Source organism: Meles meles, chromosome 14 (assembly GCF_922984935.1).
Source record: "Meles meles chromosome 14, mMelMel3.1 paternal haplotype, whole genome shotgun sequence".
In the NCBI taxonomy this organism is placed as follows: Eukaryota; Metazoa; Chordata; class Mammalia; order Carnivora; family Mustelidae; genus Meles; species Meles meles.
Genome location: NC_060079.1, coordinates 8,132,579 through 8,150,925, shown reverse-complemented (window position 1 = coordinate 8,150,925; position 18,347 = coordinate 8,132,579). Strand labels below are relative to the sequence as shown.

General features: G+C 35.2%; 1 protein-coding gene across 1 annotated transcript in view; it reads left to right on the top strand.

Annotated features, from left to right (window-relative positions):
• The window catches only part of LOC123925269 (phospholipid-transporting ATPase IB-like), a 207,669-nt gene that overhangs the window by 135,212 nt on the left and 54,110 nt on the right, over window positions 1-18,347 (top strand). The window contains exons 28-30 of the mRNA XM_045978516.1: window positions 1,481-1,555; window positions 8,273-8,395; window positions 13,133-13,211. Coding sequence (XP_045834472.1) covers window positions 1,481-1,555; window positions 8,273-8,395; window positions 13,133-13,211 — 277 coding nt within the window. The remainder of the gene's footprint in view (window positions 1-1,480; window positions 1,556-8,272; window positions 8,396-13,132; window positions 13,212-18,347) is intronic.

Below are 18,347 nucleotides of genomic sequence, written 5' to 3'. Positions count from 1 at the left end.
AGCCACGCTCCGAGCTCACCCAGCCCGCAACCAGTTCAAGGTAACCCCGAGCTGAGAGTTCAGTCCTCGGCTCTGTCTCTGTAGCCGGCTTCTCCGTTCTAATACCTGCGAGCTCTGCGACACTCCGACACCCCCGATCCTTCTGTGACCCTGCGGGACCTGGGGCCACGCTGACCCCACGTGGGCTTCACCCTGGTTTAGCCTCTGGAGCAATGTCCCTCAGTGGAACAGACTTTTAAAAGTCCTGATTTTGTGCTCCGTTGCTCCGCCGCTTGCTGGGAGCCGGCCCCTCCCCCGCGGTCTGTCTTTCCGTCGTTTTAGATTCACTTCTCCGCCAGTCCTACCTTTCAGAAAGTGGTTGATTTTCTGTTTCTAGAGTTGCTGTTCTTCTTATCTTCGATCTCCCATTGGATTTGTAGGTGTTTGCAATGTTTAGATAAGCTATCGAGCTGATCTCTTGTTACCTGATGTAGTCTCAGCCTGCTACTTCTCCGCCATCTTGACTCCTCCCCCCCCTTCTCTGTAGTTTTCTAAAAGTGTTTTACAATTAATGTCATGTTTCATTTTCAGTTGATTTTTGTGTATAGTGGAGGATTTAGATTGTCTAGTTGTTTTGCCCATAGAGATCCAATTATTTCAGTACTATTTGATGAAAAGACTATCCTTCCATTAAATTGATTTTCCACCTTTGTCAAAAATCAGCTGGGCAAATAATGAAGAAATAGAAAATATGAACACACTATAGTAAGGAGATGAGATCAGTAATCGAACACCTCCCTGGAAAATTATACCAATCATTCAAAGAAGAATTAACACCAGTCTTCCTCAAACTCTTCCAAAAACTTACAGAGAAAGTAACACTTACAAACTCGTGTCAAAATGGGATATCCTCTAAATCCATCCATGGTGTTGCAAATGATGGGATCTCATACTTTTTTATGGTTGAGCAACATCTCATTGGATATGTATATGTATCACATCATCTTTATCCATTCATCTCTTGATGAACACTTGGGTTGCTTCCACCTTTTTCCTGTTGTAAATAATCCTGCAATAAATATAGAGGGGCATAGATCTTTTTGCATTAGGAGTTCTCCTTTCTTTGCCTGGGCCAGTTACAATTGTTAGTAGCTGAAGATGTTACAATTTGCTGAAGCAATAGATAAAATCGTTCTGAACCTTTAAAACTCAATATTATGCTTTACTGAAGCAATGCATTATTGGACAATGAGATCTAAGTAGTTCATTAAAATTATTTCTTGATAGAGAAAGAACAGTAACAAAGAATAAAATAAAAATTCTAAAATAAATGGACTGGCTTTCTGTTAGGCTCACTCAAGCTTGATTTTACTTATATTTTGGTAAAATCCCATTTAATGACAAAAAAGAATGATAAAGTACAGTATCTTAAGTACTACAACGAATGGAAACATTTAGGTCAATACTGATATGAAACTTCTTGAACTTTCTTCTCTTTCAGCTTTGGTTTGCCTTTGTTAATGGATTTTCTGGGCAGATTGTATTTGAACATTGGTGCATAAGCTTGTACAATGTGGTAAGCATTCCCCGTCTCTATCTGAGAGTATGCTGTTTATGTCTGGGAAGTGTATCTAAGTCAATCGCCTGCACATAGCAGGCAGCACAAACTCATCTTTAGAGCCTTTGTTGCTGCAACACATTTTGCAGAATCCCATACTCAGCACACATGGTTTCAATCATAAGAGATCATGCTGTAGCAACTACATTAAATTTCTGTGCAATGCATTTTGATAATACAGCCAAAACCTCCTTACTATATGCCTGTACAATGTTTTTAGGCTTTTAAGCCAAGTAGATATTATTGAACTCTACCTCCATCTATTCAATATATATAATGCATTTAATTAATATTTATTTGTATCTTTATATGTGGGTGTGTCTTTATAGTATAATTCCTGGCCTTTTAAACCTCTTGGTAGAAAATTTGTCCTTTGGTAAATATTTCACCCTGTATTTGTAGGACATGATGAATTTTGATATGAAGTCCTATAATAATAAACAATTTTCTGAAACTAACAATCCCATACCATTACTGAACTCATTTAAAATTTAAAAACTAGAAATAAACAGTATGGTTAAATGGTCTTTTAATTCACCTTTGCATTTTTTCTTATTTTTCTTGTTTATTATTCCACTTTAGAGGTTAGGGATACCTAGCATAAAAATTGGGTTCCCAATGAGTATATCAGGACCTTTCTTTACTGCTGTATGTATGCATTATCATAGCATAGTATGATCTGATACTCTGTGCCTTAATCCCTAAAATTCTGTCTTCTAGGGGCTTAAATTCTGAAACAGCACAGACAAAAGTCATTGAATGTCCAATAATACAGAAATGTCTAGTGCTATGAATAGTTGCGTACATGTCAATTCTAGACATATTTGGCTAGAGCACTACATCAGTGGACTTAAGGTCATACACATATTTGTCTCTACCAGGCTTTTGGTCGCAGATGACAATACTCATTTTTTTGAAAGTTTCATTACAGACTGGGATGGCAGAGTCTTTGTGTGAGAAAATTCACTATGAATGCATAGGCCACAGATTGGTCAATGGAATTTTTTTTTAAATAAGCAGTAAATGAGGGCTATAGTGGGAAACAAAATTAAAATTATAGTGGGACATTTTAGGATAATATATATTATATATATATTTTATCCTAAATATAATATATATAAATATATATATATAAATATACAAACATATATTTAGGATAAAATATATATTAAATATAAACATATATTTGGATAAAATATATTTGGGATAATATATGATGACTTAATATCCATTGACTTATTAAATATTATCTCATTACATATATATTTTATGGATGGGAAAAAGATGAAGTCTAGGACATTTCAAATAGTTACTGGCAATAAGAGAGCCAGATTGCTTATTTAGTAACTAAATTTAAATAGGTAGTCAGTCATACTGTTTCTGGAGGTCATATATCATTTCTGCTTCTAGCCATACATGACTAAACTGCTACAAGGAATTACCTTCCTACAAGAAATAACCTAAGTGTCAGCCAAAATATATAAAATAATTGTTTTCAAACATTATGCAAGATAAAGAAAATAATCTTTAAATCAACCAGATAAATATTACATATAGAAAACAAATGCATATAGAAAACCATGAGTGGCAGAAAACAATGGAATATCTTTAAAGATCTGAAACAACAGGCTTCTCATGGCTGTTAGCCTTGAGAGAAGGACTATTTCCAAGACATGGTGCAGGAAGATGGACCCCAAAGAAAACCCAGGTGTCTTAATGAATTGAAGACACAGAGGTTGGAGCTCAGTGAGCCCAGGTAGCTAGAATGTCAAAGAGGGAACTGTACTGAGAGAGACAGAAAGAATGATTCTGAAGATCTGTAGAGAGCCCTTTTGAGTCTTTGGTTGTGGTTTGTGTATCAATGAGAAAAATCTACCCAAAGCTAGGGAAAGAACTACCAGAAAGCAATAGGATGAATTCTTAGAGCTAAATTAGGGCTAGGAATAACTTGTTACACATGACATTGGGAAAACTTAAGTTACATTTTTAAAAAAGACAAATTAAACCTATAATAAACACTATTCTGGGCCCATAATAATACAACTTAAAAGCAACCTTAAAAAAAAATCAAACTAATTCCAAGTTACTTACCTACAAATTGGAACACAGGCAAACAATATTTAAAGAGAGGAGACGTCCTTCAACAGATGAATGGATAAAGAAGATGTGGTTTTTATATACAACGGAATATTATTCAGCCATCAGAAAGGATTAATACCCACCATTTGCATGGACATGGATAGAGCTGGAGGGGATTATGCTAAGTGAAATAAGTCAAGCAGAGAAAGACAATTATCATATGGCTTCACTCATAGGTGGAATATAAGAAACAGTATGAGAATCATAGGGGAAGAGAGGGCAAACTGAATGGGAAGAAATCAGAGGGGAGACAAACCATGAAAGACTCTGGAGTCCAAGAACTAGACTGAGGGTTACAGAGGGGAAAGGGATGGGGGAATGGGGTAACTTCGTGATGGATATTAAGGAGGGCATGTGTGGTGATGAGCCCTGTGTGTTATATACAACTAATGAATCATTGAACCCCACATCAAAAACTAATGATGTACTATATGTTGGCTAACTGAACATAATAAAAAATTCAAAAAATTCAAAATAAATAAATCTTAAAAAAGAAAAAAAAAAGAAATAGAGACTAAGGTGGCTCCAAAGCCACAGAAAACAATATATACAAATAAACTAAAAATAAGGAATTGAAAAAAAAAATTTAAGTACTCAACACAAAATTTGATGTAGTGCATCCAATAAAAGATAATGGTCATGCAAAGAAATAGGAGAATAAGATCCATAATGTGAAAAATAAGTCAATGAGAACAGATAAAAAAAAGTATAAAGTTGTTAGAAATAGTACATAAGAACTTAAAACAGGTATTTTAAATCCTATAAACATGTGCGAGAATATAAAGGAAGAAATGAACATAATGAGGAGAAAAACGGAAGATAATAGAAATGAACCAAATAGAACCTTATGATAAAAAATACAAACAGAAAATGGACATTTTGCTGGATAGGATTAAGAGCAAATTAGAAACTTCAGAAATAGGATCAATAAATATGAAGACATAGCAATTACAGAAGCACAGAGAAAAATCAGAAAAACACAAATGTTCTTCATAACCAAATTGTTGAAAACCAGTGATAAAGAAAATAATCTTTAAATCAACCAGATAAATATTACATATAGAAAACAAATGCACATAGAAAACCATGCATGGCAGAAAACAATGGAATATCTTTAAAGATCTGAAAGAAAAATACATCCACTAACCTAAAATTCTATATGCAACAAAAATGTCTTCTGAAAATAAACCAAATAAACAGAAGATTTATCACCAGAAGACCTATAATAAATGTTAAGGGAAGCTCTTCAAACAAAAGAAAAAGTATACCAGGATGAAATTTGGGTCTATCCAAAGAAAGAAAGAGGAATAAAAATGTTAATTATGTGGGCATTAATAAAAGACTTACCCTTTTCCCCTCATTTGTTATGATGATAGATAAGTGTTTAAAGCAAAATTAATAATGTATTCTGGGATTTGTCATTAATTTAGAATAAAAATGTGTGATAACTATAGCACAAAGAATAGGAGGAGGACTCTTGAATTGGAAGAATAAACATTGTTAAAATGTCTGTACTGCCTAGAGCAATCTATACATTTAATGCCATTCCAATCAAAATTCCACCGGTATTTTTCAAAGAGCTGGAGCAAATAATCCTAAAATTTGTATGGAATCAGAGAGAGTCAAGTATCATATGGTTTCACTTATTTGTGGAGCATAACAAAGAACATGGAGGACATGGGGAGATGGAGAGGAGAGGGAGTTGAGGGAAACTGGAAGGGGAGATGAACCATGAGAGACTATGGACTCTGAAAAACAACCAGAGGGTTTTGAAGGGGAGGGGGGTGGGAGGTTGAGGAACCAGGTGGTGGGTAATAGGGAGGGCACGTACTGCATGGAGCACTGGGTGTGATGCCAAAACAATGAACACTGTTATGCTGTAAATAAACAAATAAAAAAAAATGGCCCAAATTAGCAAGACAGGAAACAACATGTGTTGGAGAGGATGTGGAGAAAGGGGAACCCTCTTACACTGTTGGTGGGAATGCAAGTTGGTGCAGCCACTTTGGAAAACAGTGTGGCGATTCCTCAAGAAATTAAAAGTAGAGCTTCCCTATGACCCTGCATTTGCACTACTGGGTATTTACCCCAAAGATACAGATGTAGTGAAAAGAAGGGCCATCTGCACCCCAATGTTTATAGCAGCAATGGCCATGGTCGCCAAACTGTGGAAAGAACCAAGATGCCCTTCAACGGACGAATGGATAAGGAAGATGTGGTCCATATCCACGATGGAGTATTATGCCTCCGTCAGAAAGGATGAATACCCAACTTTTGTAGCAACATGGATGGGACTGGAAGAGATTATGCTGAGCGAAATAAGTCAAGCAGAGAGAGTCAAGTATCATATGGTTTCACTTATTTGTGGAGCATAACAAAGAACACGGAGGAACTGGGGAGATGGAGAGGAGAAGGGAGCTGAGGGAAACTGGAAGGGGAGATGAACCATGAGAGACTATGGACTCTGAAAAACAACCTGAGGGTTTTGAAGGGGCTGGAGGGTGGGAGGTTGAGGAACCAGGTGGTGGGTAATAGGGAGGGCACGTACTGCATGGAGGACTGGGTGTGGTGTAAAAACAATGAACACTGTTACGTTGAAAATAAACAAATTTAAAAAAAAAAAAGTTACCAGCACTAGGAGCCACTTGCTTTTAGTTTAACACGCAACTGAAATTAAAAAAGAAATGAATGAACTTGAAAAAAAAAAAGAATAGGAGGAGGAATTTGGGAGTGTACTGTTAATTTGAATTTTGTGACACATTGTGTATGTATACTGTAAACCTTAACAACTAAAACCACCAAAAATTATGGCTAATGAACCAATAATGATGATAAAATCTTAATGTTAAATTACTTCAAAAGAAGTCAGTAAATAAGGTAAAGAGAAAGACTAAATGCAACAACAACAACAACAAAAGGTGATTTAAATCCAACCATATTTATAATTACACTGAAATGCAAGTGGTCTAAATATTCTAATTAAAAGGCAGATATTGTCAGATTGGATTAACAAAATCAAAACCTACTTTGGGGACACCTGGGTGGCTCAGTTGTTAAGCGTCTGCCTTTGGCTCAGGTCATGATCCCAGTGTCCTAGGATCGAACCCCGCATTAGGCTCCCTGCTCAGTAGGAAGCCTGCTTCTCCCTCTCCCACTCCTTTTGCTTGTGTTCCCTTTCTCGCTGTGAGTCTCTTTGTCAAATAAATAAATAAAATTTTTAAAGAGCCTACTTCAAATATAAAGACACAGATAGGTAGAAAGAAAAAGGATGAGAAAAAATTTACGATGTAAACAATAATTTTTTAAAAAGCCAAAGGGGCTATATTAACAGAATAAAAGCCACAAGAGAAGAATGTATGTTCTTACCACTTCTATTCTAGGTCCCAGCCAGTGTAATAAGATGAAGAAAAAAAAAGGGGGGGGGGTTGACAATAATGCTTGCTTTAGTTGTTGCTAACATTCTGTATAAAATTCTAGAAAAAATTCTAGAAAATCTACATAGCTCATATGTTGTGTTAGATTGTTATAATAAAGGTCCACCAATTTGTTCATGCCCTTCTGTATCCACACCTTTTGGTGTACCCACTCACATGGACTCTGGGTTTGGCCCTGTGACTGGTTTAGCCAGTGCGACAACAGCAGACACAAGAAGCTCAGAGATGTGAAAAATGCTTACTCATTGAAGCTTGTACCATCTTGTTGATTTTTGTGAAGAATCCCTGGTTAAACTGCCATAGAAACAGAAACAAAATGGAGCAGAAATATGTCACTTCTAACTTCCTGCTATTTTCCTCTCTTCTCCTTTTTTAACTTCTCCCTTACCTCACCATTTTTTTCTCTTATTATTATACCTACTACTATAAGGTTCCTTCCTTAACAAGGTCCAGAACTTTTAAAGGATCATGTATTTTTCATTTAATATGGTTGCTAGTATAATGATTGTTAATAAAATATTTGAAGAGTAGATGAATAGGAAACATCTCTTTGGTTCTGATAATAATTATCAAGATAAAGAATTTTTGTGTATTTTTTTAACTAACATTCACAACACTATTTAGTAACTATTATGTGCCAAGATCTGGTAAGTGAACTAGCTTATAAAACAACTGGTTCTTATGAGGGATACAGATGTCATTATTGGTAGATGTTTTGGTCAATATTATGCCTTTATTTAAATACCTAGATATTCAATTTATTTTTAGGCTCATTAAACAAGAATAAATTTATTCATTTTATGCTCATAAAGCAACATTTACAGTTTCAAATCAATCAGAAAAATTAAGTCATGATTTGTTAAGTGTGTTGGAATCCATATGCTTCATTAATATCTTCTTTGCAAATAATTTTTATTTTTAAATATCTTAAGACTTACCAGAAGATACAAAAGCAGTTCTGTGTCTCCTTCAACCAGTTTCCCCCATAATGATAGCTTACTAATTGTAATACATTATGAAAGTCAGGAAATTGACATTGCTACAATATTAACTCAGTTACACACTAAAAGTTCTTTTTAACAAATCCTTGTTTTCTATGTAGCTTTTCACTTCATTACCACCTTTTTCTCTGGGGATCTTTGAACAGTGTTGCAGTCAGAAGAGCCTGCTTGCATATCCACAGCTCTACAGGATTTCTCAGGCAGGGAATACTTTCAACACAAAGGTAAACAGAAATCAGGCCTTTCACCTCAACTTAACACCAAAGTTACCTTTGGTCTTTTCCTTTTCTGATGCTTAAAAAAATATTTTACAAAGTAAGGGATGCGGCCCTGTGCAATCATTTACCTTGTAGTTTAGTTTAACCAGGGAATTGAGGTTTAAATAACAGTATGTGGGAAGACAAGCCTTAAGAAAAAGAAGCAAGGCACCACATATGGTCCCACAAATTGTGCGCTGAGCAGCTTCAGGAGGCATGCTGTGTGCAGTGGGTCAGTCCTGGCAAATACTTTTGTCTTTTTAGATGATACAAGTGATTCTTTTGGTATGATTTCTTCCTGGGACCATGAGTTGAGATTTAACAGGGGAATTAAAGGGATTTTACAGGCCATAAGAGTATACCTAATTGCATCTTAGTCATTATTAGTGAAGCTTTAAGAAATACAGACATCTGGGACGCCGGGGGGGCTCAGTGGGTTAAAGCCTCTGCCTTCGGCTCAGGTCATGATCCCAGGCACCTGGGATCGAGCCCCACATCGGGCTCTCTGCTCCGCAGGGAGCCTGCTTCCTCCTCTCTCTCTGCCTGCCTCTCTGCCTAGTTGTGATTTCTCTCTGTCAAATAAATAAAATATTTTTTAAAAAAAAGAAATACAGACATCTGCAAGTATCTTCTCAAATTAGTGTTTTTGTTTTCTTTGGGTAAGTACCCAGTAGTGCCATACTAGAGCATATGATAATTATATTTTTAACTTCTTAAGGAACTTCCATACTGTTTTCAACAGTGGGTGCAGCAATTTACATTCCTACCAATATTACTCAAGGGTTCCTTTTTCTCTACATTCTCCCAACATTTGCTATTTCTCGTATTTTTTTATTTTAACCATTTTGACAGGTATAAATTGATATATCATTGTGGTTTTAATTTATATTTCCATGATGATAGTGATGTTGAGCATCTTTTGATGTGTCAGTTAATCATCTGTTATGTCTTCTTTGAAAAAATGTCTATTCAGGTCCTCTACCCATTTTAAATCACATTGGTTTTTTTGTTTTTTTTGGTGTTGAGTTGTGTAAGTTCTTTATATATTTTGCATATTAATTCCTATGCACTTGTATTTATTGCAGCATTGTCTGCAATAGCCAAAATATGGAAGCACCCCAAGTGTTCATCAATAAATGAATGGATAAAGATGTACACACACACACACACACACACACACACACACACACACACACACACACAGAGGAAAATTACCCAGCCAGAAAAAGAATGAAATCTTGTCATTTGCAAAAACATGGATGGACCTAGAGGATATAATGCTAAGTGAAATAAGTTAGAAAAAGACAAATACCATATGATTTCACTCATATGTGGAATTTAAGAAACAAATAAGTGAACAACAATGCAAAAAGAGCAAAGAAGTAGACTCTTATATACAGAGAACAAACTGGTGGTTACCAAATGAGAGTTAGGTAGGAGGATGGGTGAAATAAAGAGAATTAGGAGTACACTGATTGGGATGAGCACTGAGTAATGTTTAGAATTATTGCATCATTATATTGTACACCTGAAGCTAATATAACACTGTCTGTTAATTGTACTTCAGTAAGAAAATATAGACACCTGGAAAAAACATGGGTCTTTTAAATGTATTGCTTCATGCCTCAAAATATAGTCTATCTTATAAATATTTCAACTTGAACAGAATGATTAAATTAGGTCAAGTTCATATTCAAACTCCTACATTCTTATTTTCTGTTCAGTTATCTATCAATTATGGACAGGAACTAAAACCTCCAACTGAAAGTATAGATTCATCTCTATCCCTTTGAAATTCTATCAGTTTTGTTTCATGTATTTTGAGGTACCCTTAAGAGGTATATCAATGTTTAGGATTATTATATTGTCTTGATTGATCCCTTTTTAATTAAGAAATTATCGTTTTCTTTGATCTGAAATCTACTTTGTCTAGCATGTCTAGCATGACCACTTCAGCTTTTTTTTAATGTTTCTATTTTTCCATTCTTAAACTTATATTACCTTATAACCTTATAACATCCTTATAACTTGTGTCTTTATATTTAAAGTATGTTTCTTGTAGGCAGTTTGTAGTCTTGCTTTGTTATCCAATCTGATAATATCTGCCTTTATATTGAGTGTTTAAAGCATTTATATTTAATGTGTTTATTGATGTGTTTTGGTGTAAACTTACCATCTTTCTATATATTTTCCATTTTTCCCAATTATAATTTTTTCTTGTTTCCTATTGTTCTGAGTTCTTTGGGATTAATTTTTGTGAATTCCATTTCATCTCCTTGTTTGCTTTTTAGCTTTAATTCTTTCTTCCTTTTTTTTTTTTTTTTTTTTTTTAAGAATTTGCTTTAGGCTTTATACCATACATCTTTAGGCTAATATAGTCTGTCTTCAAGTGATATACTAATTCACACACAGTATAAAAAACTTATTACTATACTGCCATTTCTTTCCTTCTGACCTTTGGTCTATTGTCATACATGTTACTTTTACATATATTAAAAACTCCATACCATATTCATGTTTGTGTTTGAACAATTATTTTTAAAAGTGATTTAAATAGCAAAAGAAACAACCTAGGGTTTTTTTTTCCCCCTGAAAGATTTTTATTATTTATTTGTCAGGGAGACTGAGCAAGCAAAGGGAGCAGCAGGCAGAGGGAGAATCAGACTCTCCAATGAGGGACTTGGTCCAAAACCTGGGATCATGACCTGAGCCGAAGGCAGATGCTTAACCAATTGAGCTACCCAGGCATCCCAGCAAGAGAAACACTTAAATCTTTACCCATATATTTATTATTGCCAGTGATCTTCTGTCCTTCGTGTAGATTCACATTATTATTTGTTGTCATTTCCTTTCTGCCTGAAGGACTTCCTTTAAAATTTCTTGTAGTGTAAATCTGCTGATGATGAACTCTTTCAGCTTTTATATATATCTCAGAAAATCTTCATTTTACCTTTACTTTTGAAACTTATTTTTGCTTGGCATAAAATTCTAGGTTGATAGTTTATTTCTTACGGTAATTTCTATTGTCTTCTTGCATTGTTTTAATGTGGAATTACTGTTATCTTCATCTTTATGACTTTACTGTGTCTTTTTTCAGCTGGCTCCTTTGAAGAGCTTTCTCTTAATTACCAGTAAACACGGGAGTGCATACATCTATTTCAATTAGTGTTTTTGTTTTGTAAATACCCAGTAGTGGAATTACTAGATTATATGGTATTTCTATGTTTAATTTTTTGAGAAAGCTCCATACTGTTTTCTACAGTGGCTGAATCACTTTGCATTGCCACCAACAGTGCACAAGGGTTCCTTTTTCTTCACATCCTCTTCAACACTTGTTTTTTGTGGTTTTTTATTTCAGCCATTCTGATAGATATAAAGTTATATTGCTATTTTGATTTGCATTTACATGATGATGAGTGATATTGAGCATCTTTTAATGTGTTAGTTGGCCATCTGTCTTTAGAAAAATGTCTTCCCATTTTTAATCATTATTTGGTTTTTTGGTGTTGAATTGTAGAAGTTTTTACTTGTATTTTGGATATTTACCCCTTACTGGATGTACCATTTGCAAATATCTTCTCCCATTCAGTAAGTTGCTTTTTTGTTTAGTTGTTAGCTTCCTTTGTTGTGTACAGAAACTTTTTTTTTAATATTTTATTTCATTGACAGAGAGAAATCACAACTAGGCAGGCAGAGAGAGAGGAGGAAGCAGGCTCCCCGCGGAACAGAGAGCCTGATGTGGGGCTCGATCCCAGGAGCCTGGGATCATGACCTGAGCCGAAGGCAGAGGCTTTAACCCACTGAGCCACCCAGGCGCCCTGTACAGAAACTTTTTATTTGGTATTACCATGACTATTCTTGAGTTTTGTTCTGGAAACAATTTAATCCTTGTGGATCTGCATCTTAATATTTATTAGGAAGGACAGGAGTTGTGCTAAGTCCAAGGATAATTTTTCTCCAGTACTGAGACAAAAACTTCTATGTATTTTACCCAATGTTCCACGAGTCTTGAGGTTTTCCAATTTGGCATTAACTGTGCTTTTAAACCAGTTTCTTACATTCTTTCCTAAAAACAGCTTTGCTCCAGGAAATTTATGTCACAGGACAAAATATGTTTTTCCACATTTTTTTCTTCTTTAGTCCTTTATCAGTAAGTCTTCCTGGCAAGCATAAAAATAACTGATATATTTTTAACCAAAATAAATTCAACCATCTAACCCCAAGGTGTACTCTTGTCTGACTCTAGAGATCTTACATTATTAAGATTTCTTCTAATAAAATTGTATGTGGTATATTAAAATTTATTTTGACCATAGTCTAGGTGGAGATGTAAAGGTTCAGAGTGTATCATATGAAATAAGGTATGAAATTATTTAAAATACTACAACCTAAGTATTAAAAATATTTTTATTTCTTTTAAAAATTACTTTTGGTTCTTTTTCATTAGATAATTTAGGACTTTATAATTTTTTAAAACAAATATTCTATATTTGAGTTCTATATATTTACATTTTTCTTTTCAAATAATATCTCATACATTCCCAGTCATTTCTTTTAAAAGTAAAAGAAATGGAATTTTTCCATCTTCAGGAAAATATTTTGGCTTTATAACTGTTTTAAACTATAAGCAAATTTCATAATATCACATGGTTTTAGATTTAGACCAGTGTACTATCATAACTTTCTTGTTTTGCTTTCTTTTAGGTGTTTTGGTTTCAATGTTTAAATGCTTTGATCCATTCCTTCATTCTCTTCTGGATGCCCATGAAAATGCTGGAGCATGGTAATGAATTCATTGTTTCATATATTCAACAGAGTATGTTTTTCTCACTGGGGACAATATTCTGTGTTGTGTGTATGTGTGTTTATATGTATGTCTCCACAGAAAGAACTTAAGGCAAAAAAAAAATGGAATTTAAAAATATTTACCTATATGTAATATTATAATTACATTGACATTTAATAATAATAAATAATAATACATCACATATATTATTAAATTAATATAATATAATAAATATAATATAATAAATTATAATTTATTATATAAATAATAATAAATAAATTGACATTTAGCAATTGATCTTTAGAACACATTTTTCAGTGTTTTTGAGGGAGGCTTGGATGGCTATGTATTTCCCCCTTAGAACCGCCTTTGCTTTTTCCCATAGGTTTTGGACCGAAGTGTCTTCATTCTCATTGGTTTCCATGAATTGTTTAAGTTCATCTTTGATCTCCTGGTTGATCCAAGCATTCTTAAGCAAGGTGGTCTTTAGCTTCCAGGTGTTTGAGTTCCTTCTGAACTTTTCCTTGTGATTGAGTTCCAGTTTCAAAGCACTGTGATCAGAGAATATGCAGGGAATAATGTCACTCTTTTGGACATATATAAATTGAAAATTAGTGCTTTTATTGTTTTATATATATATAATAAAGATATACAATATATTATATAAATATATAAATAATAATAAATATATAATAAATTATAACTTATTATATAAATAATAATAAAAATAATAAATTGACATTTAACAATTGATCTTTAGAACACATTTTCCTGGTCTTCGACATATATAAATTGAAAATTGGTGTTTTTATTGTTAATCTGTAATAAGTATTTGCGTCAGCAGGTCTGATTAGAAAGCTCAACACCTTCTGTAAGTTTGAAATTTATGTCTGTTTCTTGTTTCACTTCCCGAACTTCACGTTTCAATTTAGATTATAACACAAGTTCAGTATACTTTATTATTGGACCAAGTTTCTTTTCTATCCACCAAGAAGATCTAATAATTGTAAATATTTATGCCCCCGATATGGGAGCAACCAATTACATAAGAAAACTGTTAATCAAGATAAAGAGTCATATTGATATGAATACATTAATAGTAGGAGATCTTAACACGCCTCTCTCAGCAATAGACAGATCATCCAAGCAGAAAATCAATAAAGAAACAAGAGCATTGAATGACACATTGGACCAGATGGACCTCATAGATATATACAGAACCTTCCACCCTAAAACAACAGAATACTCATTCTTCTCAAGTGCACATGGAACCTTCTCCAGAATAGACCAGGTCATAAATCAGGGCTCAACCGATACCAAAAGATTGAGATTATTCCCTGCATATTCTCAGATCACAATGCTTTGAAACTGGAGCTCAATCACAAGAAAAAGCTTGGAAGGAAATCAAACACCTGGAAGCTAAAGACCACCTTGCTTAAGAATGCTTGGATCAATCAGTGATCAAAGAAGAACTTAAACAATTCATGGAAACCAATGAGAATGAAGATACTTTGGCCCAAAACCTATGGGATACAGCAAAGGCAGTCCTAAGGGGGAAATACTAGCTATCCAAGCCTCCCTCAAAAAAATTGAAAAATCCAGAATATACCAGCTATCTCTACACCTTAAAGAACTGGAGAATCATCAGCAAATTAAGCCAACTCCACACGCAAGAAGAGAAATAATCAAGATTAGAGCAGAGAGCAAGGAGTTAGAAACTAGAGATACAGTAGAATGAATCAATGAAACTAGAAGCTTTTTTTTAAAGAATCAATAAGATTGATAAGCCATTGGCCACATTAATCCAAAAGAAAAGAGAGAAAGCTCAAGTTAATAAAATTATGAATGAAAAGGGAGAGATCACAACTAACACCAAGGAAATAGAAACAATCATCAGAAGTTATTATCAACAGTTATATGCCAACAAGTTAAGCAACCTAGATGAAATGGATGCATTCCTGGAAAACTATTAACTTCCAAAATTGAACCAGGAAGAAATTGACAACCTGAATAGACCGATATCCAGTAACGAGATTGAAGGAGTGATCAAAAACCTCCAAAATAAAAGAGCCCAGAAACTGTCCGGATTCTCTGGGGAATTCTACCAAACTTTCAAAGAAGAAATAACACCTATTCTCCTGAAGCTGTTTCAGAAAATTAAAGCAGAGGGAAAACTTCCAGACTCTTTTTATGAAGCCAGCATTACCCTGATCCCCAAACCAGGCAAAGACCCTACCAAAAAGGAGAATTTCAGACCAATACCACTGATGAATATGGATGCTAAGATTCTCAACCAGATCCTAGCAAACAGGATCCAGCAGCACATTAAAAAGATTATCCACCATGACCAGGTGGGATTCATCCCTGGGTTGCAAGGTTGGTTCAACATTCGCAAATCAATCAGTGTGATAGAATAAATCAATAAGAGAAGAGAGAAGAACCACATGGTCCTCTCAATTGATGCAGAAAAAGTATTTGACAAAATCCAGCATCCGTTCCTGATTAAAACGCTTCAAAGTATAGGGATAGAGGGAACATTCTTGAACTCCATAAAATCTATCTATGAAAGACCCACAGCAAATATCATCCTCAATGGGAAAAAGCTTGCAGTCTTCCCGTTGAGATCAGGAACATGACAAGGATGCCCACTCTCACCACTCTTGTTCAACATAGTATTAGAAGTCCTAGCAATGGCAATCAGACAACAAAGAAATAAAAGGTATCCAAATTGGCAATGAAGAAGTCAAACTCTCTCTTTGCAGATGACATGATTCTTTGTATGGAAAACCCCAAAGATTCCACCCCCAAACTACTAGAACTCATACAGCAATTCAGTAACGTGGCAGGATACAAAGTCAATGTACAGAAATCAGTGGCTTTCTTATACACTAACAATGAAAATACAGAAAGGGAAATTAGAGAATTGATTCCATTTACTACAGCACCAAGAACCATAAGATACCTGGGAATAAACCTAACCAAAGAGGTAAAGGATCTGTACTCAAGGAACTACAGAACAGTCATGAAAGAAATTGAAGAAGACACAAAAAGAAGGAAGACCATTCCATGCTCTTGGATCGGAAGAATAAACTGTTAAAATGTCTATACTGCCTAAAGCAATCTATACTTTTAATGCCATTCCAATCCAAATTCCACCAGTATTTTTCAAAGAGCTAGGGCAAAGAATCCTAAAATTTGTATGGAATCAGAAGAGACCCTGAATTGCTAAGGAAATGTTGAAAAACAAAAACAAAACTGGCGGCATCACGATACCTGATTTCAAGCTTTACTACAAAGCTGTGATCACCAAGACAGCATGGTACTGGCATCAAAACAGACACATAGACCAGTGGAACGGAGTGGAGAGCCCAGATATGGACCCTCAACTCTATGGTCAAATAATCTTCGACAAAACACGAAAAAAAAATACAATGGAAAAAAGAGAGACTCTTCAATAAATGGTGCTGGGAAAACTGGACAGCGATATGTAGAAGAATGAAACTCGACCATTCTCTTACACCATACACAAAGATAAACTCGAAATGGATAAAAGACCTCAATGTGAGGCAAGTATCTATCAAAAACCTAGAGGAGAACATAGGCGGTAACCTCTTTGGTATCAGCCACAGCAACTTCTTTCAAGATATGTCTCCAAAGGCAAAGGAAACAAAAGCGAAAATGAACTTTTGGGGCTTCATCAAGATCAAAAGCTTCTGCACAGCAAAGGAAATGGTCAACAAAACAAAAAGGCAACCCATGGAATGGGAGAAGATATTTGCAAATGACAGTACAGACGAAAGGTTGATATCAGGATCTATAAAGAACTCCTCAAACTCAACACACACAAAACAGATAATCATATCGAAAAATGGGCAGAAGATATGAACAGACACTTCTCCAATGAAGACATACAAATGGCTATCAGACACATGAAAAAATGTTCATCATCACTAGACATCAGGGAGATTCAAATTAAAACAACATTGAGATACCACCTGACACCAGTTAGAATGGCCAAAATTAGCAAGATAGGAAACAACGTGTGTTGGAGAGGATGTGGAGAAAGGGGAACCCTCTTACACTGGTGGTGGGAATGCAAGTTGGTGTAGACACTTTGGAGAACAGTGTGGAGATTCCTGAAGAAATTAAAAATAGAGCTTCCCTATGACCCTGCAATTGCACTGCTGGGTATGTACCCCAAAGATACAGATGTAGTGAAAAGAAGAGCCATCTGTACCCCAATGTTTATTGCAGCAATGGCCACGGTCGCCAAACTGTGGAAAGAAACAAGATGCCCTTCAATGGACGAATGGATAAGGAATATGTGGTCCATATACACGATGGAGTATTATGCCTCCATCAGAAAGGATGAATACCCAACTTTTGTAGCAACATGGACGGGACTGGAAGTGATTATGCTGAGTGAAATAAGTCAAGCAGAGAGAGTCAAGTATCATATGGTTTCACCTATTTGTGGAGCATAAGAAATAACACAGAGGACATGGGGAGATGGAGAGCAGAAGGGTGTTGAGGGAAATTGGAAGGGGAGATGAACCATGAGAGACTATGGACTCTGAAAAACAACCTGAGGGTTTTGAAGGAGCTGGGGGTGGGAGGTTGGGGGAACCAGGTGGTGGGTAATAGGGAGGGCACGTATTGCATGGAGCACTGGGTGTGGTGCAAAAACAATGAATACCGTTATGCTGAAAAGAAATTAAAATAAAAAAGAATTATTGGGTTAAAAAAAAAAAGAAGAAGAAGTTCCTATTGGGATGGAAGTGTGAGGGGCTCTTTGGATTTGCTCTCCACCCAAATAAGCCAAACTGGTCAAAACTATAAAGGCAGAACTCTGCAAATTTTCTGGATATTGTCTTAAAGACAAATGAAGAAACATTTATGTAAGCAAATTTATTGCAAGTCAGTAAGAATGTTAAAAGTCTGTGGCATTGTAGCCATGATCTAATCCTTCACTCTCTTATTCACAGCCTAGCTTGATGGAAGCCCCACTGTAGGCAGATGTGGTTAAAGAATGTAGGACCACTAGTCTTCTCAATTTTCAGTCAGGGTTACCACATCTCACAGGAGGGGCAGCCTGCTAGCATTTCTCATCCCCTCCTCCAACTCTAAGTTAAA